General features: G+C 42.8%; 1 protein-coding gene across 1 annotated transcript; it reads right to left on the bottom strand.

The window, feature by feature from the left end:
- Window positions 1-6,063: 6,063 nt before the first annotated feature.
- On the bottom strand, window positions 6,064-10,237 carry LOC147625841 (E3 ubiquitin-protein ligase RMA3-like). Its single transcript, XM_086817418.1, has one exon. It carries the CDS (start codon window positions 10,047-10,049, stop codon window positions 9,324-9,326), a length of 726 nt encoding a protein of 241 aa, XP_086673544.1. The 5' UTR covers window positions 10,050-10,237; the 3' UTR covers window positions 6,064-9,323.
- Window positions 10,238-25,362: the final 15,125 nt, after the last annotated feature.

Below are 25,362 nucleotides of genomic sequence, written 5' to 3' on the forward strand. Positions count from 1 at the left end.
TACATCTATACTCTTGCAGGTGGTGCTGTTTCTTGGTGCTCTAGACTCCAGAGGATAGTAGCACTTTCTACTACTGAGGCCGAGTACATCTCCGTCACAGAGGCTTCTAAGGAGGCCATTTGGTTAGCACGCCTTGTCACAGAGTTTGGATTGCCAGAGAGGGCTCCGGTTCTTGGTTGTGATAGCCAGAGTGCCATATACCTGGCTAAGAATGCCATGTTTCATGCTCGTACCAAACACATTGATGTACGGTACCACTTCATCAGACAGGTGCTAGATGATGGTTTGGTCAGTTTGGTCAAGATTGGCACTCATGAGAACCCTGCAGATGCTCTCACCAAAAGTTTGCCAAAAGCACAGCTTGATATGTGTCTACAGCGGGTGGGAGTTACATAGCTTAGAGGAGCTTCACTGGCCCTTTAAGTGGGAGGTTGTTGGGTATAAAGTCCCAGTTTCGCCTCCGGACCTTGATCATCGCGTAGCTCTTTTCGAGAGCTTCGCGGCCATATATTTACTTGTACATTTGGCCCCCATATGGGCCTTGTAAAGGCATTCTTTGTATTTGGTCTGCCGGGCGCCCCATAAGTTGGGCGCCCGCCCATACCCTTGTATCACTATAAATACGAGGTCTCCCTTGAGCCTCAATAAGACATTCAAGATATTCTTGAGCATTGTGTGAGTTCTCTCTCTCTCTCTCACTCTCACTCTTCTCTATCTCCTCTGCACTTCCTTGGCTAAGGCTCTTGTGTTTGAGTCATTCTCCTCCAACATATTCCACCCACATCGACAAGTTTTCTGATCTCTCGGCAGATCTCACCGATCTGCTAAAGGGGGTGAAAACAAGAAGGCAAAAGATTCGAATGACTCCACGAGCGTTGAAGGCATTCCAAAACCTCAAGATGACTTTGTCGGAAGCGCCTTGTTTAGCACTTGCCTCGTGGGACGAACCCTTTCAAGTGATCACCGATGCAAGTAACTTCCCAATTGGAGGTGTTTTACAACAAAATGGTCATCCAGTAGCTTACACGTCTCGTAAGTTACTGCCCACGGAGAAGAACTACTCATACAGGCCTTGAAACATTGGAAACATTTCTTGTATGGCCGTGACTTCGAGGTTCGCACTGACCATCAAGCATAACACTGGATTTAGACGATGCCAAGTGCACAGTGGAGTGATCGACAACACCGCTGGAGTCAAATATTCCAACAGTTCGGTGGTATGATTGAGTACCTTCCACAAAAGGCCAATCCAGTGGGCCGATGCTTTGAGCAGGCAGGGACAAGTGTCTACGATTCAGACCACTAGACTCGACCTTGTTGGTACAAGACTAGAGGACATGAAGCACACGTACGCGGATTCCGAGGAATTCAGTACACAGTGGGAACAGGCATTGGATGCCACAAGACCATGCCACTTTCTGATACGCGATGGTTGGCTTTTCTACAAAGGCCGACTCTGTGTCATGCAGTCGTTCAGGGCAGCTCTTCTCCATGATGCCCATGATGCCATTACAGGTGGTCATAGAGGCATGAATTCGACTCTGGAGAAATTGGAACGGCAATACTATTGGCCAAAGATGAGCCGTGATGTGTTTACATATGTACAACGCTGTGACATTTGTCAAAAGGTGAAAGCTCCTCGTGGAAAGAAGATAGGGTTGTTACAACCCTTGCCAATTCCTGAGGGTCCTTTCAAAGACATTTCCATGGACTTTGTCACGAATCTGCCTCCCAGTCTGAGTAAGCGTAGTACGCAGTGCTTAACTATTGTTGATAGGTTTAGCAAATTTGTTATGCTTATTCCTTGCAGGGCCAATGTGACCGCCAAGGATGTTGCCCAGTTGTTCGTTCGGCATTGATACCCGATTGGCGGGATTCCTAGGACCATAGTGTCAGACCGAGATGCCAAGTGAAACGGGTAGAAACCAAAGTGCGATAGACTAGCAGTCACCCTTCCAATTGTAGTCCAAATAAATAACAAATTAACAGGAGCTAAAATGCTCCAGAACTAAAAGGAAATCGACACCTCTTGGCCCCAAAGCTTGGCGCCCCTTTTGGTATTTCTTTATTCAAATTCAATGAAATGTATAACTGAGTACAACAAAGCCAGTCAAAGAAAGTAAACCTGCATGTCCAATCTCGCAGCCCTCAAGACTTCTTAGCATAGAGTATTCACATACAGATCTGTGTCCCACAAAAGCAACACACTGTATTTTCCTCAGATCAACCAAGACAATTCAATAGGGCAACCTTGAGCATACATCTGGCTATTCCATGAGCATGGCTTCAAACTCAGCTCAAATACACATCCACTGTCCAATCTCTGTTTCCACCCTTCAAACTGCTATACCCTTCCTCTCACAAAGGGCCAGATGAAACAACTCTGCAGCAGACATAAGCCAATGGAAAGAAAGAAAGATTGATATGTTCAGAGCTTACCCATTTTTATGCGTGGTTCTGCACCAGAGGGACTGACCGTACCAGTCTGAACTGCTGGACTCTACCGGACTGAACCCGCATGTACCTATCTGTACACAACTGTACCTGTATGCGTGAGTGGAACTGCAACCGCCTGCATCAAAAAATCCCCAACAGCCGTACCAGTCTGCACCAGACTGCGTCAGATGCCCTGCAGTGACTGTACTGTTCTGTCCGTACAATACCCGCCTGCAGCCCCTGTACCAATTAGTGAGCCTGAACCTACAGCCGCCTGTACCAATTAGTGAGCAGCTGCCGCCTGTGTCAGCTGTCGTACAGCAGCCGTCGCCTGCACCAGCTATACAGAACTGCACCGTACCTGACTGTACCTGATGTCCGTACCCTGGTCACCAGCAATGCCTGTACCAGCCGCCAGTAAACCCGCAGCCGCCTGCTCTGTACGGCCTGCAGCCACCTGCTCTTTACGGCCAGTGTTCTGTACGGCCTGCTCTCCACGCAACAAAACCAGCAATACCCTCTATGCAGCCAGTAGATAGTGTTTTCCTTCTCCTCCACACAGGTAGCTTGCACGACTTCTCCCAAAAGCAAGAGAGAGAGAAGAGAGAGGCGTGTACCTCCCAAAGTGGAGTTGCCCCTTTCCCAAAAATATCCTAGTGGCCCCTTTCTAAAATTTATCAAACTTTCTAAGAGTCACTTATGCCTAGGGTATTAAAGTCCTTAGTCCCCCTTCACACTTGAGGATGTCCACATATAATACCATTTGTCCGGGCACCCAAATATGAATCATTAAATATTTATCTTGCTCACCAACCACCATGCCCACACTTGTGCTGTTCCACTTTCACAGGGTCATGACATACCCCCCTCTTGAAAAATGGCAAGCGTCCTCGATTGCAATCTGGTGATATAGCAAAATATCCAAAGTGAAATGTACAATATGGCAAGATCAGCGTCCCAATCTCTCTAAGCCATGCATATGTAACAACATTCATTGCAAACCAATGGTGTAGTAGTAGTCAAAGTTGTATACCACTGTGAACCATACACAACCACAACATCCAATGTGACTAGTACACATATATCATAGAAGTCCCATAAACAGATGTACTGTCAGCCACCACCTGTACCTTCGGGTGAGACAAAAGCTGCACCAAGCGACCTCTAGATGTCATCTGAGCCTGTCTATATCAAGGGAGTGGAGGTGCTACCCCCCTCTTGAGCATCAGGCAATGCTCCAGACCTATGCTCTGCTGAACTTGAATGAGCCGTAACAAGAGTCGGCTCCAACTCAAAGGCATCGAGATAAAGCTGCAAAACCTGAGGTGAATCTGTTAAGTCACCTTCCTCCATCCACTTCGCATCCATCGGTGAATAGTTCTTGAACTTCACAAGATAGCGACGGGAAACTTTCTCCTACTACGGATACCACAACTATACTCCAAGCACAAAACCAGCTTCTCATGGAGCGTCCCCAACTCTTGGAGGCAACAGTAGCAAAACCCACTTCTCCAGTTACCGCCAACTTCATCACCCTCTTCTTTCAGATGGAACAACAAAGACGAAGAGGATGAGGCCTGACGGCGGGAAGAAAAAGCAAACAGACAGGACCATGAGGAAGCCCAACGCAAACTTGAAGAAGACCAATGTAAGGCTGAACTCACCGCTCAGAAGCACCAACGAGAGCTTGATCGAGAGCGAATGTTACTCGAACACCAACGGAAAAAGGAGGCCTTGCATCTGAAATTTCAGCACACCCTGTCTTCAGTTTTCCCACCCATAGGTGCCACCAACCAGAATCCCGCGACATCAACAACCGTCATCCAAACTCAACCAAATTTCAGTAAGTATGATGGTGAGTGTGATCATTTAGCTGTCAATCAATTTATTCATCACTTGCTTATCTTCCATTGGTCCAAGCCATCTTGAACGATACTCATTCATCTAGTGTTGAACGTACTCTATATGAGGTAACCTTTGGTCGTCGTTTCTCTTCTCTTTTGAGGAGAATGGTGTCTCCATCTCTTGAGGCTAGCAAAACGATGGAAGCATTTTTCATTGAGTCAGTTAAAGACCGCTTGACCAAAGCCCAAGAAGCTTATAGTAGACAGGCAAATAAGTTTAGACGAGATATCCACTTCAAGCAAGGGGATTGGGTTTATTTGCGAATAATGAAACACATATTGAAACATGTGGGCAAACGTTGTCCCAAGCTTTCTTTCCGTAGTTTTGGACCCTTTCCTATAGTTAAAAAGTTAAGTGATGTCTCTATGAAATTGAAGTCGTCTAAGAGTTGGATGATGCACGATGTTTTCCATCCATATAAGTGTTTGATGTTTCAGATGAACAGCAGCCATACGTGGTAGATGAATCAGAAATCATTGAGCCTGGGCAAATCCTTCATCAACGTCGGAAGCATGGTTCTGGTCGAAGACTCCGTCAGTTCTACACGAAGTTGCGAGATCGAGGTACCCACGAAGCCGTTTGGCTAGACGAGGAATTCTTTTAAGAGTACCTCCAGTTATTGGCGGACTACTTGAAAGCCATGAACCTGCCGCCAAGCTAAGCAGAAGGGAATGTCACATGCACTCTGCACTGTAGTGCATGGTGACAAGATGGCTCATCATCAGTGCTTCATTGTATAGCAGTAGAACCCTTCAAGATTTGAATTGTCGTACGTCGTGATCCCATTGTAATCCTCGGTCCAAGAGATGTCAGACACGAGGTACATGGGTCAATCCCCAGCCTTAAAGTGTCAGTCAGTCAGTCAAGTCCCTTAATTCACTTGGAGAGAATCATTCATGCATGTAGAGTCAGTAGAAACCTTAGGGTTTGCATTAGAAAGCCTTCTGCATTTACATAGCATTCATCCCACATGCATTTACATCATTGCAGAAGCATTAGAATACCATTCAAAATTATTCCATACTTTCTAGCATTTTTTCCACATTATTTTAGCGTTATTAGCATTATTTCCAGCATTTATCATATTTAGCAAGTCGTGTAGCATAAAATACTACACTTGGCCAACTTTACAGCCAGCCGACCAACCACTTGTGCATATAAATAGCATCGCCTAGCCCTTTCTATTCCATCTCATCTTCATCACATAAGCGATTCAGTCCACAACATATTGGAGCATCATCGCTAGATCATATAGAGCATTCATCATCAAAACACAGCCCGAATTCAGTCCAAGGAAAGAGGCCCATCAGCCCTTGCGTTTTCAGCCCTTGTGCAGTTTTCAGCATTCACACATCACATCGTCTGCTACACCCATCTCAGTGAAGGAAACGCAGCATTGTTCATTCATTCATAGTGCATAAACTCAGCCTAGAACAGTCCCGAAGCAGCCCCTCTCTCAGCCTTAGTTTGCAGCCTTCCTACATTCCATTGGAAGAGTGCATTGGCATTGAGATCAGTCATCATTGGTGCTTCTACAGCCGGGTCCACTTCAGCCCGACTCTTGGTCTTTCAAAGGTCTTGTTTTACAGTCCAAAGTCAGTCTTACATTCATTCTCTTCAAAGATAATAAAGCAAATACTCCTAGCAATAGAAGGGGGCCCTTCACTCGGTAATTTGGGACCCAATAAGGTGTCCATCTCTCTCTCTCTCTCTCTCTCTCTCTCTCTCTCTCTTAGAGTTTGAAGTGATAAAGTGGATTGCTAAAGACTCGCAAAACTCAGGATAAAGAAGGTGGTGTGAGACTTTGTGTGACGGGATCCTTCATCTATGTATAATTCTGTTGCATGTTACAATAATAAAATATTGCTCATCTTTTTGTCAAAGTTCTTTAGTTTTGCTTTTCTAGCTTTAGGGACTGCTTTTTGGCCCTAGGGCTGCTTTTTGAAAAAGCGACTTTTAGCATTTTGGTCTGGCTCAGTCTCCTCTTGCCAGTGGTGTTCCTGGCTCACGGTCAACTTAGTTTGACTTTTTTGCTTTTGTCAACTTTTTGACCACAACTAGTGCTTTTCCAAAAGCAAACCTTATGGTCCATGTTCTCATGCCTTCTTTCATATGTCCAGTGTTCGGGCAAAGGTTCCATCATGTGAAAAGAGCTAGGAGGATCAAATAGTTACGTATCTTCTCGATGTTGTGGTTCACAAAGAAGATAAGTGATGTGGCTTATCAACTAGCACCACCTCATGGAATCAAGATTCACCCTGTGTTTCACATAAGTCACTTGAAAGAACGTCTGGGTGAAGATGATGAGTTTGTGTCAGTGGAGGAGATTCCAACCCTAAAGGACATGACTAAGTATATCCCTATGGAGCCTGAGTTGGTTCTGGATCAAAACACTAGATGGTATCAGCATACCATCTATTTGAAGTACTTGATCAAATGGAAAGGATGGTGTGAGGTTAAGACTACTTGCAAGTCAGTGCATAGTCTAAAGGCATCTTAAGTAGGGGTTAGCAGCTTTTACAAGACGTGCTATATTTGGAACCCAGTTTATAGGAGGCCTATATAAGTGACTTTATAAGTTTGTTTGAGGGAGAGCTTCTCCAACCTAGACTCGAGACCTTGAGACTACTCCGTGCTTACATCCAATGGGTGTGTATTGATGGTATGGGACCCCAAGGACTTTGCATGTGGAGCCATGTCTCTTATGCTACTATCCCTCGGTGCTCGAGGGTAAGCCTTAATGGCTCTATGGTTGGGCGGTGGGCTAGATGCCAATGTCTGTTTTTTTGCTATTTAATCGTAGGGTGCATTAGCCTCGGGGCTTGACACTACTCTTATGATTGTGTCCCAAACTTGGAACTCTCCCACGTCTCCAGGGTAGTAGCCATATGTATTGCGTTCAAAAGATCCAAAGAAAAAGTACATGCGCATCTGCGAGTATGGATGGTTTCAAACCATCCATAAAGTGCTCAACTTGCTCTAGCCATCGAACGATCCTCACGCGCATGAGCGGACGCTTCAAAAACCAAGCAAGATAGTAGGATATCATTTTGCCCTGTTTCTGTGTAAAAAACACTCTTTCTGCCGCTTCAAATCATGCTAATAATCCATGCGAACAAACTCCTTCCTACCTTGTGACAATCATCCCAACAAGAGACGAAGTGGTGCCAAAGGTGGTCTTCCCACCACAACAAGGTGGCACGTATCAAATGGAGCTGGAAAATATCTAAACCATGTGCTATCGCCAACGTAGCAACCATCTCATGGGTCCAATTGGTGACGACTTCTTCGTCCATCTTCTTGTAGAACTTCTGAGGCTTCAAAAGTTTCAGTAACTAAGTTCATTCTGGAGGAAGAACTCGACCACCTTCTCCTTTCATTCCACGCTTCTTCTCGTCCTCTGTCCTTGGTGTCCCATACCACCTCAGACCTTGGAAGACTAAAAAGAAACCCCTTGGCCTAAATTAGAAAACCTTGGCGATGGATTTTCTCCTCTCCTCCTTTCGAAGTTCGTCAAGCTTCGTACCAACAAGTCTAGCTCAGATTCCAATATAAGACCTGCCATTAAGCAAACAAAGGAGCACAAACATCAGCATCTAGCTCACCGCCCAACCAGAGAGCCAATCAAGCTCACCCCCAAACATGGAGGCGAGAAGCATCAGAGACATGGCTCCAAAGCCCACGTGCACTAGCATCCAGTTCTACGCACGGAGGAGTTGAGCCCAAGTCTTAGAAACTCTCTCTAAAATGACTCCAAAATTCACTTATATAACTTATAAGCCTCTTATAAACCAGCAATCATAAATAGCACATGCCTCTAAAAACACTTCTAACCTCCCCGTTTAGATGTCTAACACCTAGTCCCTGGTTACCTAACTCGGGGCTAGACATGTTAACCCTATTACAAGCCTGGGCTTGACAGGAGAGTTTCAAGTGTTGGCACACTATGGTCTTTTGTATCATGAGTTGCAATTTACAGCCCAAATCACCATGGCTATTAAAGGTCTTCTCAAGCATCTCCATCTTCGCTTCAAAGGGGGATTTGTTGGGATTCGGAGTCTCATGTGTGTGTCCTCTCGTATGTATGATCCCATGTTTTGTGTGTGTGTGTGTGTGTGAACAGTCCCTAAAAGGGTTATTGTTCTTGTATGTGTGTGGGAGAGTTCTGATAATATCTAGATATTATACCTATCTGACATAAGCAATGATGTCATTCAAATGAGCCTCTAAGGCTATAAAAACATTGTACTTGGTGAAGCTTTATATCACATCAATCAATGAAATCATCATTGAGCCATGCGAGACTCTCTCTCTCTCTCTCTCTCTCTCTCTCTCTCTCTCTCTCTCTCTCTCATCACACACACACCATGGATCTCTTTGATCCACCATAGCTTAAGCTTGTACCTATGTAACCCTAACCTACAATATCAAAACAAGAGGGACACTTAGATACTATACAAAGAAAATAAAATTGTTAGACAAACACCTAGCTCATTGTGAAGAAATGCCCCCCATTTTGATCCAAGCATGAATCCCTTTGACCCATAAAACTGAGGATGTGCAAACTTTGTAGATTCTACGACACATGTTCTACTTCACAAAAACAAAAAAACAAGGATGGAAAGGGGGATTTGGCCAAGTAGAAATGCTTGGTCATGATTCAAGAAAACATTATGGCAATATCTAGTGATGCAGCAAAGCCTCTACTGTGCACGGCATGTCGTGGAGTCCAAAACAAGCTTAATTTGATTATTTAAGAAATTGTGTACAATGCATAAATGCAGTCCCAAATGGACAGTCAATATACAGCCATACGAAGGAGATACATCCTTATCGTGCAATCCCAAGGTTATATTTGTACACAACAATGAATGTGATTGATAAATCATAAGAATATCAACTTGATGATGGTATCAAAACCTGCTTTTTTAACCCTTATTCCAGAAATAAAAAGGTATGTTTCCTGGTAGAAAAAAAACCACTTAAAAGAACAAAATGTACAGGACAACAAGAAAACCAAGGCACATGAGTAACCTGGAGAGCTTGGTCTCTTGCTGGTCATGGACAGGTGGGGGAGCATACGGTCGTGCACCACCATGGAAACCCATGGGGAATCCAAAAGGGTACCCTGGACCAAATCCTGCACCGTCAGGAAACCCATGCATCTGAAAACCAAAGAGGGAGGGAAACAGACCAAATCCCGCAGAGAAGGTGAAGTTGCCGAAGCGGGCGGCAGCCATGGGGGCGCCCCCAGGGGCGGCCATGAAATTGAAACCAGGGGATTGTTGCTGATGCTGATTGAAGTGATGATGATCAGACGCGTGGCGTGCTGTCTGAGGCCGCTGGCCCGGCGGGCGGTGGGGGATGTCGGCAGCAACGGGTGGGGAGGGTTTCCTGCGGGGATCAGAGGCGCCAGGGTTGCCTCTGCCGTAAAGGGGGACCACTTTGTCTTCCTCAACGAGAGCCTTGCAGACGGGGCATTCGTGACAAGTGGAATGGCCACGGAGCCAGCGGTAGAGGCAGGGCCAGCAGAAGAGGTGTCCGCAGAGGGTTACCACGGGGTCCTGCGCGAGCTCTAGGCAAATGTTGCAGTCGAAGCCGCCTGCCGACGATGCCTGCTGCCTGCCGTTGTTGCTGTTGTTTTCGTTGCTGAAACCTGGCCTGTCGGACTCTCCCGATGCTGCCGTCCCCTTGCTTGCCTCCGCCATAGCCGAGCAGATCGTATCGACACTATCGACGACCACACAAAAACGGAGAAAGTTGGGGGGTGTGCGCCAAGCCACTGAAACTATTCGTGTTGTGTAGCCTATCTATTCTATTATGCACATTTGGCACACTATCACCAAGGCTCGGGAGAGAAGGCTCGAGGCAGGTTCGCAATGCCAAGACACACACGCCACTCCGCACACATGCGTGGGCATCACCCGGGCGTGGGTGTTGGGTGCTCGCCCTTCCACACACGTCGCTCTAGTATCTGTTGTCTACAGCCGCGACCCTCAAGTCTCGGTGTTGTTGGGTGCTCGTCCTTTGTCGCACAGGCCCGCAACTTCTACTGTCTGTTGTACTCAACGTGTACATCTCCAATCTCGCAAGGACATTGCCAGTTGCTCCTCAAGTCTATCCACTCATTCTCCACTCGACCAAGGCTATACTCCTCTATACTATTTCTTTGTCACCAGGCTCTAGGAAGGTTCGAGAGAGAAAACAAACGAAGCTCGAGGGAGGTTTGGAAGAGACCTGTGCCAGGTTCATAGTGCCAGGGCGCATATGCATGGGCGCTCACTCCGCACACAGTGGGTATCATCCAGGCGTGATCACTCATAGGCGCTCACTCCGTGTACGTGGTGCTCAAGGTGTTGCTAGGTGCTCGCCCTCTGACGCACATGCCCCCAACTTCTATTGTCTATTGTGCTTAGTGTACAGGCTATACTCAACTTATATGTCTCCAGTCTCGCAATAGACATTGCCAGTTGCCCCTCAAGTCTATCCACTCGTTCTCCACTCAACCAAGGCTCTACTCTCCTGCTATTAATTGTTTTGCTCCTCGACCCAGTCCACTTGAACCAAGTAGCTCCCTCTCTCTCTCTCTCTTCAAATAAATCCAATATTTAGATCATCATTTTTATATTTAAAGAGAGAAAGAGAGAGAAATGAAGATTTACATCATCAATATTTGGAGAGAGAGAGAGAGAGAGAGAAATTAATATATATATTAATGTGTGTGTGTGTGTGATGGCAATATCAATCGTTTTTGTATTCTATGGGATACATATAAGCCCACTCCCAAAGATATTGCAATTGAAACATATAATGAGCAATTAGGTATTCGACCTTTCAAGTTAAAATGGGGGATTTTTGCAAGTGCATGTTTTCACTGTCACAAAATTCGGTCATATGCGGTCTGAATGTCCCACTTTATTGCATCAACCACCTCCTACAGCTATTGTACCCCAGGAAAGGAATGGACAAAGGGATGATGTATCTCAATGACCAAAAGCAAAAGGGCAAGGACAAAAGGAGGTTGGCCCTTCTACTTTGGACAAAGGTAAGAACAAGGTGAATGTGACTAATGTGCATACACCCTTACAGATCAAAGTCGATAAAGCTTGAGATGCTTCGGAGTGTTGGCAGGCCCCGAAAAGACCGTTAAACAACCAAGGTCTCCAATCTCCCAGAATTAGACAGAGAATGTTTCTTCTTTGTCCATACAAATAGATCATACAAGTGTGGGTGAGATATGAGGATTGCACTTTATGGTAATAATGGTTATGAAATTGCAGGGAAAGTTGATGAAAATAATTCATAGCATGTAGAGGACAATGAGCCTAAACCCATGCAGGGTACTTAAACTTTGTTCTCTTATGTATCTACCTTTGAAATTTATGACCTACAATGTGCAAGGCATTTGCCGAGTCAATAAATGGCGTTTATTATGGGATTATATCCGTCGGATGCGGCCTCGTGTATTGTGGTTTTACAAGGACATAACCAGCACGCATTGGCTCGCAAAAGTGGTCATTCTGGAGGTTATGACATATTTTATGTAGGTTCAAGTACTTTCTCTTGGGTAGTTGCATTGGTCAGGCATGACCTATAGCCATGTGTGGCATATAATGATCCCAAAGGGAGGTGGATGGTTGTTCACTGTTTGGTGCATGGAGAAATTTATGAGTTTGGTTTTGTGTATACGTCACAAACCTCAGCTATAAGAACTGATATGTGGAAAAGATTAAGTCGATACCCATGGTTAAAGAATGCTTTTTTGTGTGGGGATTTTAACAATTCTCCTCATGATGATGATAATACAACACATAACTCGCATATGTTGAATATAGAAAAGCATGAATGGTCGGCAATGTTACAAACCATTCATGCCTATGATAAATGGTCTAATATGATGCATGACAGAGGATATACGTTCCATCACGATGCACTCACGCAATATTGGGCTCGACTAGATAGATGGTACATGCTAAATGCTACACAATATGATGACTTCACATGCGAAATGTGGCTAGATCACGGAATCTTACTCACTGATCATGCACCTGTATGGCTTGGTTTATATTTTGGTATGCAAATGCGGAATGTATAATTGCCATATAAACATATGCTTTTAGTTAATAATAGCTATTTGGCACATGAAGCTTATATGAGGATGGTTCGAGATGCTATTAGGCCACTTCAATATCATGTAGATATTGACATGGATTTTGCATGGCATCAATTCGCTATCTGCATACAGACAGTGATCCAAGATTGTGGTAAATGGCATATTGGTCATGCTCGAATATAGGTTCAACAAGCTAAGGAGTGCATGGTTTCATGACAAAATATTAGTCAAAACAGACCTCTGAATAATCAAGAGACTCTGCAACTTTGTGAAGCTAAATGTATAATTGTACAAAATAGTGCTAGAAAGGTACAAAAGTGGCAGGTACGATCAAGGCTGAAGCCCATTGAAGATAAAGGATGTTCATCAAAAGTCTTTTTTAAGAGTTTGCATCAAGATCGTAGGCAACACTCAATTCAGATAGTTTGTATGTCAGATGGCAACTAGACAAGAAATAAAGCGCAGCTTCATGATGAATGTCTAGGTCACTTCAATCATGTGTTTGTTGCACTTGAGGCACTAGATAGACATGCATTGGTAGCAATGCAAAAGATGATTGATTTGGTACAACCTATTGTTTCTGATGTTGATGCTGCCAATCTTGAAGCTCCCTTCACTTTGGAGGAATTAATAGCTGCAAAGTCTGCTTTGGGCAAATGGAAATCCCCAAGTTGGGATGGACTTACAATTAAATTCTTCCAAGCATTTTGGGATGGATTTACAATTAAATTCTTCCAAGCATTTTGGGATGACCTTCAAGACATCGTGCTTTAGATGATTAATAAAGCATGGGAGAATCAAGATATGCCACAAGCATGGAAAATAGGGTTGGTTGAATTGTTCCCTAAAAGGGCTACGTGTGAAAATTTCCAAGATCGGCACCCTATCACCCTCATGCCAATGGTTTACAAGTTGATATCCAAGATACTTTTGAATCAATTAAAAGGAATTTTGTTTATAGGATTGCACCCCCAACAATATGGGTTTATCCCTCACAAACAAATCACAAATAATATTGTAAATGTGCTTGTGGGAATAGAATATGCCAAATACACAAATCAAGAGGTTATTTTGATGCAAGTGGACATAGCCAAAGCATTTAACACAGTGCATTAGGATTTCATAGCACATGTGATGTCAAAGATGGGTTTTCATAGCAAAATGGGTAATATAATGTATTGGCTATATCGAGGTGGAGCCTCCCAATGCGTTATCGATAATCAGCTTTCTACACCCTGGCAGCTAGGTAAATCTGTTTGACAAGGGTGTTCGACAAGGGTGTGCACTTAGTGCTCTCTTATATGCAATTGCCACTCATCCTCTGCTCTTGTATATGAGGAAGGTCACTTGCATGGTTTGTCATTGCCAGATGGATCCCACTTTATGGGTCAAGCCTATGCTGATGATTCTTTCTTATTGCCTCAAGATACTGAACATAATGTACGTGTGCTTATGGCGGCTCTACAATTATTTGGCTTGGCTGTAGGATTGGAAATCAATTTTGCTAAATCTAAATTGTTGCCTATAAAGAAAAAGCATTGGCACACTTTATTATGGCCAAGACAAATCACTAAATCAAATGATATGGTGAGACATTTGGGCTACCCCATAGCATGGAATGGTTCATGAAAGAAGCAAATTGAATGGGTGATGCAAAAACTCAGGGCCAAGTTAGACTTCTCGAAAATGTCCACTTGGCCACTACATGTGAGGCTTCGAATAGTGCAATCCATTATAATGGTATATGTGCAAATCTATTTGCCTCTGCTCATGTGGTCAAAATTGAAGATTGATGCATTCATATCAAACGCTATGGATTTATTATGGTCTAATCATAAGCATAAGAAAGGTTGAGACTTTTGGCAGAGCAGATAAAATTTGTTTGCCCAAAGATGCACGGGGGATTGAATATTCTCAATATTCATAAGCATGCCTTGGCATGTAAATCAACATTATTGGAGGTGTTTTTTGAGCAACAACAACCCTGGACGCTAAAGCTTGCAGATTTATGCACATGCTATACTATGCGCACTGATGCTTACGGGCAATGGATTGTAGATCATTGTGAAGTAGTCCTTGGCAAATTTGAAGGAAAAATAGTGGGGTGTCCCTATGCTAACAGGCTGATTCAAGATTGGGAATTAGTGCTATCTCATCTATCTTGGACAGGAAGACAAGACCCTCAATGCAACTCCATGAGACTTGAAAGTATTCACTAGAGTAGAATATTTAAGCTATCTTGGATAGGAAGACAAGACCCTCAATGCAACTCCATGAGACTTGAAAGTATTCACTAGAGTATAATATTTAAGCTATCTTGGACAGGAAGACAAGACCCTCAATGCAACTCCATGAGACTTGAAAGTATTCACTGGAGTAGACTATTTATGCAATGTCTGGCAGAGATAGAGCCACAAAAAGCTTATAATCTAGCAAAACAAGGCACAAGGGTTATTCAAGATGTAATTGACACTCAAGGACATGTCCTCACTTTTCCACATGCTTGCCGACAATTTGGATTACCTATGCATCACAGACCTATCTGGAAGACTGTTAAGGAGCTACTTTAGCCTTTTGAGCCCATACCTCGTCTCAATGCATCACATCGTATGGTTGATTGGACTATTGTTGGTCATGACCACATGTCTCTCTGGATCAGATTTCGGCAAAAAAGGTATATTTATCTCTCCTACCTTCAGTATGGATAGTAGATCATGCAAATCATTTATGGCATGTATCGAAACCAAAGAAGTGGTGGGTGACAAGTCTCCATTGGATTTGGAAAAGTAAGTTGCCCCTTAAACAAAGACTATTCCTCTGGTGCTGTTTGGTCGGTGCTTTGCCTATTGGGGTCCTCTTGCAGAAAAGGAAATTGCTTCTTCAAGATGTAGGAGGTGTGGACATAATATTGAGGATGTGCTACATTTACCTTGGTATTGTTCACACTCTCACTCTTTGCTGCATAATTAAGAGGTAGGTTCCCGAACACCACTTTTGGGAGGCAATTTTGGTAATTTGGCAGATTTCTGAATCGCCTCTCAGAACATGCCTACTTCTTTGCTTTGACAATATATTGGGCCCTCTAGACCATTTGTTAGGCTTGAAATCATGCTAATTTTGCTGATAGTAGATTTCATCCTGCCACTTATTTCTGATGTTCCCTACTACAATAATAATCGTTATATGATTGTGTTTCCATACGGAATGCAGACAATTCTATTTTAGCTCCCAATGTTTCTGAATCTTTTATGATGCTAGTCAAACAGACGGTATCATCTGTTGTACTTTAAAATAATCATAACATTGGTTTCACAAAAAGTGTGTGTGTGTGTGTGTAATAGTATAATGTAATGTATGTAGATTTGTTAAAATAAAAAAGGAGATATATAGATATGTAAGATGTATTGTAGATTTGTTAAAATAAAAAAGGGAGATATATAAATATGTAAGAGTATATTGTAATGTATGTGGATTTGTTTAAAAAAGAAGATATATAATGTATGTATGTATGTATGTGTATATAAAGAATATAACGTGTATATATATTTAAATAAATCGAATATTTGTGTGTATGTATGTGGATTTTTATGAACATATAGTAGATACTCCTTTTTTTAAAAGAGTATCTATTATACATACAAATATTGGATTTTTGTGTGTGTGTGTGTGTGTGTGTGTATCCAATATTTGTATGTATGTTTAAATAAATATCTATATTAAAATATCTATATTAAAATATATAAATGAAGAGAGAGAGAGAGAGAGAGAAAGATAGAGAAAAAGGGAGAGGGAGAGATATATATATAAATTCGTCTATAAAATAGATTCATCTCTCTCTCTCTCTCTCTATATGTGTGTGTGTGTGTGTGTGTGTATACTATATATACACATGGCCAAAATGAACCCATGTTCATAACCATGTGTATTCATAGTTCAAAGCAACACTCTTTCATTTTTCTCAAATACTTACCATACAGAACAATTAAAACAAAGCTTGGATCCACCAGCAATATTCATATCTGAAGTATGTTGAGTTAAATAGTATACCACTAAGAGTTATCAGGGTCAGGTGAGTGTCAGAACCCGTCAACTAAGGGTGTGGAAGAATAGGGTCAATATTTTTGGGTTGAGAGGAAGATATTTTAGGTCTAGTTTGACAGTCAGAAGTCAATCTAAGTCAATCAAACAATTTGTAGGCTAAAGGATATCTAACAGAGTCAGCCGGAAGATAGTTGATGTCGGTTTAGGGGTTATAAGGTTGAATCTTTGTGAGATTTAACATTTTGGAAGGTTTTTAAGCCTTAAAGGATACATAAGTGGAAAGATCTGAGTCATATCAATGAGCTGAACCAGATAGGACTTAGGTAGTCATCATAGTTGAAAGGTCAACTAAAGTGAGATAAGAGACCGTAGTGTTTAATATTTATAGGATTTGAAGTGTTTGAAGGTTTGTGAGTATCAAAGGACATAAAGGTAAGGAGATCTAAATGAGTTTAGTTAGACCTAAGTCAAATAAGAGTCAGTATAGAGGACAAATGATATATTTAGTAGGGTCCTCGAGCTAGAGATTTGAGGATTGAAGATTGTTGATTCTAGAGGAAAATCTGAGGGTCTAGAGGACAAGAATCTGACAAAGGTCAATAGTAGCTAGCTTAATCAGATTATAGTTAGGTAGTGGTCAATTGAGAGTCAACTGGGGTCAGTTTAGGTCAGCAGGTTGTTAGAGAAGGTCAGCTGAGGAGATAGGATTGAAGATTAGGGTTGTTAGAGAAGGTCAGCAAGTTGTTAGAGAAGGTCAGCAGGTTGTTAGAGAAGGTCAGCTGAGGAGATAGGATTGAAGATTAGGGTTGTTCAGAGTCATATCTAACCTAAAAAGACATTTTAGAGGATTAGCTAATTCAAGTTGAGGAGGGTAAGGTGTCGGACTGTATCAGCTGAGACTCAAAGGATCGTTATAAATATGCTATGGGCAACTCATAATCATATGTAGCGTATCTTTAGTATGAGCAGATGTAATCTAAACAATATGATGATCATGGTCAGAATGAACCCATGTTCATAACCATGTGTATTCATAGTTCAAAGCAACACTCTTTCAAATACTTACCATGTAAAACAAAGCTTTGATCCAGCAATATTCAGAGCTAAAACACATAATGATGCCCATGAATATAGTTTCATAGATTAGTTTAATTACTTTCAAAATCCCAACTTATTCAGGTATGAAAAAATAGCATTTTTCTTAAGTGCTTATGTACTTGGGCAGAAGGACCCCCATGCAGAGGCAAGGGTGAGAGACATCGTGTAATGCTCAATCAGAAGGCAGACACGTTAAGTGAGTTAAAGAACCCACCTCCACTCTAATTTATATGGGTTATGACTAAGGCGCATAGCGAAGGAGTCTTTCATCTTCATCATAGCAGGTGCCGCAAGAACATTACTGCCCACCACCATCCCTTGTAAGATTATGATGAACAATCATGTATAGAGGCACAATAGAGTCGCAGCAACCCATAGGCAGTAGGTGCCACAAAAAACGTAACTGCCCACCACCATCCCTTGTCAGGTTATGATGAACATTTGTATAGAGAGGCATGACAGAGTCGCAACAACAACCATAGGTCCCAATGTGAAAGAGTTGCAGAAGTAAAGAACCCTAGTAAAGTAGGCTATCATGCAATTTGTGCCATTACACATGTCATACGAGCACTTTAAATAAATCAAATATTGGTGTGTATATATGTGGATTTTTATGAGCGTATAGTAGATACTATTTTTATTTCAAAAAAAGTATTTGCTATACATACATACAAATCTACTATACATACAAATATTAGATTTATGTATGTATGTATGTATATATATATATCCAATATTTGTATGTATGTTTCAATGGATATCTATATTAAAATAAAATAAATAAATAAAGGGAGAGAGATATATATAAATCTCTCTCTCTCTCTCTCTCTCTCTCTCTCTCTCTCTATATATATATATATATATATATATATATATATATATATATATATATAATGTATAGTAAAATACTCTCTTTAAAAATGTATATGTTTTAAATCCAATATTTATATCATCATTTTTATATTTGAAGAGAGAGAGAGAAATGAATGAATATTTATATTATCTATATTTGAATATATATATATATATATACAGATAATGTAATTTATGTAGATTTGTTAAAAAAGAAGAAGATATATGTGTGCGTGTGTGTGTGTGTGTGGATATAATGTGTATATATTTATATATTTAAATAAATGTATGTATGTTTGAATGAAAAGCAAATCATGAATCGCCAAGCACAATGGATTTCTCAAAGGCTCACCCAATGCAAGAAACGAGAATTCTACGCTTGGAAAGAGGATGAGTTATACCGAATTTTCTTAAGGCCAAACTACAAAGAGGCTTGGAGGAAACTCTGAGAACATATCCCCCCACACCTATCACCTGCCCAGACACATGGCACTCCTATGCATGCTCCCTCTTTCATATACCCCATCAGCCACCCCGACCCCCACCACCAAATCCTCACCCCACCACCTTCACCTTCTTCACAAAGGGCATGGTCCTCAAGGCCACTCGTAGACTCGTAATGGGCGAGCCCAAGATCATGAGGGAATCAGTGCCAAGTACATCTCGCATACTGATGATACCATGGTGCCCCTACTAGCCTACATGTTCAATAGAGCCCTTTGCAAAGGAATTCCACCCTCTTGGTCCACCAACACCATCACCCCCATCCTCAAAGCAAAAGATCCACTTTATCCTAATAATTATATGACAATCATGATTGGCCACACAATGGCCAATCATGATTGGCCACACAATGGCCGAACTCTATGGATTGGTCCTAGAGGTAGAGCTCAGTTCATTTGCAGAGAGATAGGGATGCAGAGCCTTGCTTGCAGGCTTTTGGAGGAGCTACTCTACCCTTGACCACATCTTCACCCTTCGTGCCATCATCAAGGAGGGTAGAGCATGACATTAGAGGATTTACTATAAAGATAGGAGTCCTATTTGACATGGTTTGGAGCATCATCGCCCTCTATGAGTCACCATACGAGTGAGAGCCCCATGAGGTACATCGCACGACTTCCATCACTATTAGGTGGAACAGGGTTTCCCTCTATGACCCACTCTTTTTGGCCTCTACATTGATGAGATCTTGAGCTTCATTGTTTGATGGATTAGGTGGGATTGGTCCCACACTGGCAGGCATACCAATCCCCTTACTACTTTATATATATCACATACTTCCATTACATCAGTCACATGGATCCCCATAAGTACTCAAGGGTTGCCCTGGAGTCCTCGTCGAGACATCTAGCACTTGAGGAGTATGGTATGCCTTAATTTACACTTGGTTCTCAGTATTTGGGCTCTACATGGACTGCCTACCACCCCTTTAGTACATTTTGGACTCCCCTTTTCTCCGCTCTCTCAAGAGGATACCAACCGGGTTATCTGATTAGATCTTCTCAGCCTCTACACCCACCATTGCACATGGATCACACCTTTGGAGCTCCCAAAAAAGATGCAATTCTACAAAGATCACTTCCTCGTGCTCATTGAGGATGGATTCATCCAGCATCTTGGCTACCTAAGTGTCCACATGTCCCACACCATGTCTTTGGTCTCATAGGCCCATTGGATCTTTAGTAAACGCTTAATCTCTCTCTCTCTCTCTCTCTCTCTCTCTCTTTCTCTCTCTCTCTCTCTCTCTCTCTCTGTGATATATTTGTGATCAAAACTTCAGGAGAGCATGAGAAGAGGGGCATCCCCATAACAAATGAAGAATTGTCTCTTGGCAATGAAAACACCTTTTGCAATAGGCAGGTGCAATATTTCTAAGAAGGTGCCAACCAAGAATACACACACAATGCATCTCCACAAGAAAAGTTGTTTAAGAGGCTATTTGCTCTTCCAAACTATAGTCAAAGAGGCTTGTTTACATGCCACAATTGATTTGTATATGTTTGTATCCAAGGTGGGGAGAGCAAAATTTTATAAGCTGTGCTGCCATGAGGTGATGGAAAGAGAAAGGAGAATAACCTAGGAGTTGCCTATCAAATTTTCCAGAGGGGGCAGTTACACACACATGCACACAAAGACACACATATGTACTCGTATGCACATATGTGCACATACACACAAATATGCACACTTACACGCGTACACACACACACTCAAGTGTGCATATACACACAAACATGTGTATGCACGCACACTCAAGTGTGCATATACACACAAACATGTGTATGCACACACACATTGTACACACATATACACACAAACATGTGTATGCACGCACACATATACACTCACATATATAAGTGCACATGTACACACACGTACACATAGATACACACATGCACATACGCATGTGTACACACATAGTCAAAGATGCACATGCACACATACACATGCATACACAGACACAAACACATACACATGCATATATATACAATGCTCACATGCATTAGTCACACACGTGTGCATACGTGAATAGTCAACGCACTCACACACGTGCACAAGGGAATTCGATACACACGTGCACAAGGGAATTCGATACACATGTATACATACATGTACACACACTTACACACATGCATGTACGGGGGGGTGTGCATGTGCATGTGCATGTGTGTGTGTGTGTGTGTGTGTGTGTGTGTGAGAGAGAGAGAGAGAGAGAGAGAGAGAGAGAGATTTTATGTGTGTGTGAAATGGGGTGTGAGAAGAGAAAGAGTCCATGTGCACGTTTATGTGTGAGAGATAGAGAATGTCTATGTGTGCATGAGAGAGAGAGAGAGAGAGAGAGAGAGAGAGAGAGAGAGAGAGAGAGAGAGAGAGAGAAAGTGCATGTGCATGTGTGCATGTGTATGTGTGAGAAGAGAGAGAGGGTGTTTGTGTGTGAGGGTGTGTGTGTGTGTGTGTGTATGATATTAATAGATAAAAGTATAGATATGTATGTATATATGTATATGTACATATGTATGTATATATAAATAGATAGATATATATATATATATAGATATATATATATATATATGTTCACACACACACACTCACATGCACACATGTACACATAAATTTGCACACACACACACACATGTGTTTGTATGCACGCACGCACGCACATGCACACACTCGCACACCACAATGTAGAGGCACCCAGCTTACGAGGCGGCCACACACAGCTTAAAACAGCTCAAACGTGCGCCTGCCTGGTGCTAGCCACGCTAGCCCTTCGACCCCCTCACCGTCTTGCGCTCCAGGCTCCAAAGGTGGCTACCCCTTTTGTCTGCAGCTGCGCATCACCCACACGGCGGGAACTGTCCCTCCCTTTCACCTCAGCAAGGCCGTCGCCCTTCTACACTCTCCGCTCCACGTTTTCGAAATGGCCTCAACTGTTCGCCAACCTTCGAGAGGGTGGCACGCTGGCAGCCAACCAAGCTTTCCACGTGGCTATTTCTTTTATTGGCCACGTTGTATAGTATATTTTATTATTTAATGCATCTACGCATGTGTCTCTATGTGTGCATGTGTGAGTGAGTGAGTGTGTGTGTGTGTGCGCACGCGCATGTGTGTGTATGTGTGTGTGCACATCTATGTGTGCATGTCTACATGTATCTGAGATCGCTCGCGGAGGTGCTCGAGAGACAGCAGGCGCAAGGTGAAGCCCCGGGTTCTGCAGACAGGCGAAGGTGTGAAGAAGGCGGCTGGTTTGAAGGGCTGTTGGGGCAGTCCCTGGTGGGAGCCTTGCTGGGAATCGTGCAGGGACCGGGGAGGTGAGAAAAAGGCTGGAGTGCAGCTGCAGATACCAGAGGTGAGGAGAGGTGTGAAGCAAGTGGCCGCCAAGGGTACGAGGGGCCTCACCCTGGTGATACTGCAGAGGCTGGCGCAGAGGCACAGCCGGGCGAATATTGTTGGCAACCAGAGACAGTGTGAAAGGAAGGTGGCCTATGCAGGTTTGAAGGGCTGCAGGCAAAGAGACAGGCTGGTGTGGGCCTTGGGTGATGTGGCTTGGGCTGGATGCAAGAGAAGGTGATGCTGCGTTGAGCAGTTGATGTTGCTACTGAAGAGAAGCTGCAGAGGCTCTGTGGTTGGCGAAGCTGCTGGTCACGACACACAGAGAGTGAGAGATGCTGAATGAGGGTTCACTGGTGGGGCGCCCTCTGAAGAGAGAGGAGTAGCTGGTTTTGTGTGGGCGACGATTGTTGCAGGCAGAGAGTGGATGCTGACCAGAGAGAGAGCCTTGGTTTTTTGTGTGTGTTGGCTGCAGTAGAGGTGCTGATGTGTGGGCTGGAGACAGTGGGACTTGCCTACGACACTTGGCAGGGAGCAGCTGGACAGAGAGTAGTCGGGCTACAGAGGAAGTGAAGGGTTGCTAGTGTGAGTGTGATCAAGGCAGCCTATGCATACAAATGCTCGGGGGTGGTCGGGTGGTCGAGCTTCTGTATAGAAGTACTTTTTCCGTTGTAACCTCTCTTGCAATATAAAAAAATCTCTCTCTCTCTCTCTCTCTCTCTCCATCTATTTGATCTTGTCTTGTTGTCTACCAATATTCTGTATTTTGTATAGAACAGTCTTGTTTTAAGTGGTATCAGAAAAGCGGGCTGCATCCTTGAAGATGGCGAACTTAGAGGAACGGCTCCAAGAACAAGAAGCACTAATTCAGTCTTTGTGAGATGAATTGAGAAGGGAGAAAGCAGGGAAGGCGACTGTGAATCCGGTTGAAGGTATTTTTGTGGATTTAGGAATGGGTGAACCTTCGAACAATGGAGCTGGGGATGCAAGACCACCAACTAGAAGACGAGAGAGATCTTTAGAAGATGATGCTGGTGAATCTGCAATTAAGCAGGTTTTCAAGAAAGCAAAATTGAACGAGTTTGATGGAGAAAAGAAGACTGGTGAAGATCTTGAGGTATGGATAGAAGAGCTTAAAGACTTCTTTGCGCTACGTGAATTTTCTGAAGAATCAAAGGCCAAAATTGCAATTCTGTAGCTTCGAAGAGTTGCTAAACTTTGGTGGAAGTCTTATATGCAGACATGAACGATTGTGGGACCTATTTTGTGGGATGAATTTCGAACTCAAGCTGAGAAAAGGTATTGCTCGCCTCACTTCAATATGGAAAAGAAGATGGAGTTTTACGGCTTCAAGTAATTTGAAGAAGACAAGCATAATCTGTCAGTGGACGAATACAAAGAAAAATTTTTATGGCTTCACAAATACGCACCTGAGGTGACCGGCGATGCATTAAAGAGCAAGTTTATTGAAGGGCTATGAGACACACTACGTTTTCAAGTCAAGGGATCTGGATGTGTGGATTTTCTTGATGCTGTCGCTAGAGCAGAGAACTATGAGAAGATGGAGAAGTTCAATGAAAAGAAAGCAAACTCTGGAGCTTATGGCTCTAGGATCATATCAACAGGCCATCGTGCTCAGGGATCCGCACCCTTTAATCAAAGACCAAGACAGAATCAGAATTTTTTTAAATGACAACAACCGTGCACCAAATCCGAGGAGTTTTTCACAAAATCAGAATTCTGGTAATAAAATAATGGTAAGAAGAGACAATCCGTGCGTTGGCAACATGATCCCGAATTCTTGGAGAGGGCAAAGCGGTTGGGATTATGTTTTCGATGCGGAGAGCAGGGACATCGTACCTACGAGTGTCCAAACAAAGCTATGGACAAGCCACTACAAGCAAAGATGAATAAGGTTTTGGAGACCACAATCGAGGATGCAAGCGAAGAAGGTAAGTGTTCTGATTTTCTTATGAAGTGTAAGACTTCTTCTTCTCTTGAACATTTGAGGGTTTCTGTTATCAAAATTCCGGGAAAGATTGGGACTCAAAAGATACATTTTTTGATAGACTCGGGTAGTACTCATTGTTTTATCTCTTCCAAAATGTCTGAAAATTTGAAACTCAAAGTTCATTAAGATATAAAACGCTCGGTTGAGTTGGCTAATGGGAGAAGACATTACACAAGTGGGTACATTGAAAATCTTTCTTTTACGTTGGCTGAAACTGAACACAAAGGAAACTTTTATGTTATAGACATGGGTGAGCGAGACGTAATCATTGGCATGGATTGGCTAGTGGGTAATCATGCGTTGATTGATTGCGAAGATAGAACTCTTACATTCAAACACAAAACCAACACTCAACACAAAATCAAGGAGCTTGAAAAAGATAACAAGGGAGTTCTTATTTCTGCAATAAAACTCTTGAGGGGTACAAAACAAGGCTGTGAGACTTTTCTAATATTTGCAAATGAGCTGAAAGAGGAGGAGAAACCCGAAAATCCTTTATATGTGGACAAACTTTTGGAGGAGTATAAAGATGTTTTTAATGGTGGATTTGGTTTGATGGATCAGTTATTTGAGGTAAATCTACTGACTATAAAGGTGGCACTCAAAGACTAGCAGAGAGGTTATTTGGAGCTTTTTTGAGACTAGCCATGGGAAGGGGGAACATGAGGGTGTTGGTGCATGCTTGAAGCATGCTTTACGGTGTCACTAGCTTTCGCACAATGCGGAGATGTTTAGAGAGTTAAAGCAAATGGTGGATATATGTACACAGTAGTGGTAGCATGACCACTATACAATAGTGGTAGCATGACCTCTAAACAGTAGTGGTAGCAGGACCTCTTGTTATCCTTCACGTGATGCGAAGGTGGTCACACTTGGATGTGGCCAGATGGATTCTCAAGTACATAAAGTCCACACTTGATTATGGACTTTTCTATGGGAAAGAAGAAGAACAGACAACCATGCAAGGGTCGAGGTCGAAAATGTGCACTTAGGCCACAAGACGTGTAGGCGACGGCTCGTATAGCATGGATGACGTTACCTTGTATGATAGTGCCATGCAAAGCCTTAGCCA

The sequence above is a fragment of the Cibotium barometz genome, chromosome 23 (assembly GCF_041138505.1).
Source record: "Cibotium barometz isolate CiBa-2024 chromosome 23, ASM4113850v1, whole genome shotgun sequence".
Taxonomy (NCBI): domain Eukaryota; kingdom Viridiplantae; phylum Streptophyta; class Polypodiopsida; order Cyatheales; family Cibotiaceae; genus Cibotium; species Cibotium barometz.

Coding starts and splice junctions, on each gene's coding strand:
- LOC147625841 (XM_086817418.1), bottom strand. CDS start 10,049: ATGGCGGAGGCAAGCAAGGGGACGGCAGCATCGGGAGAGTCCGACAGG.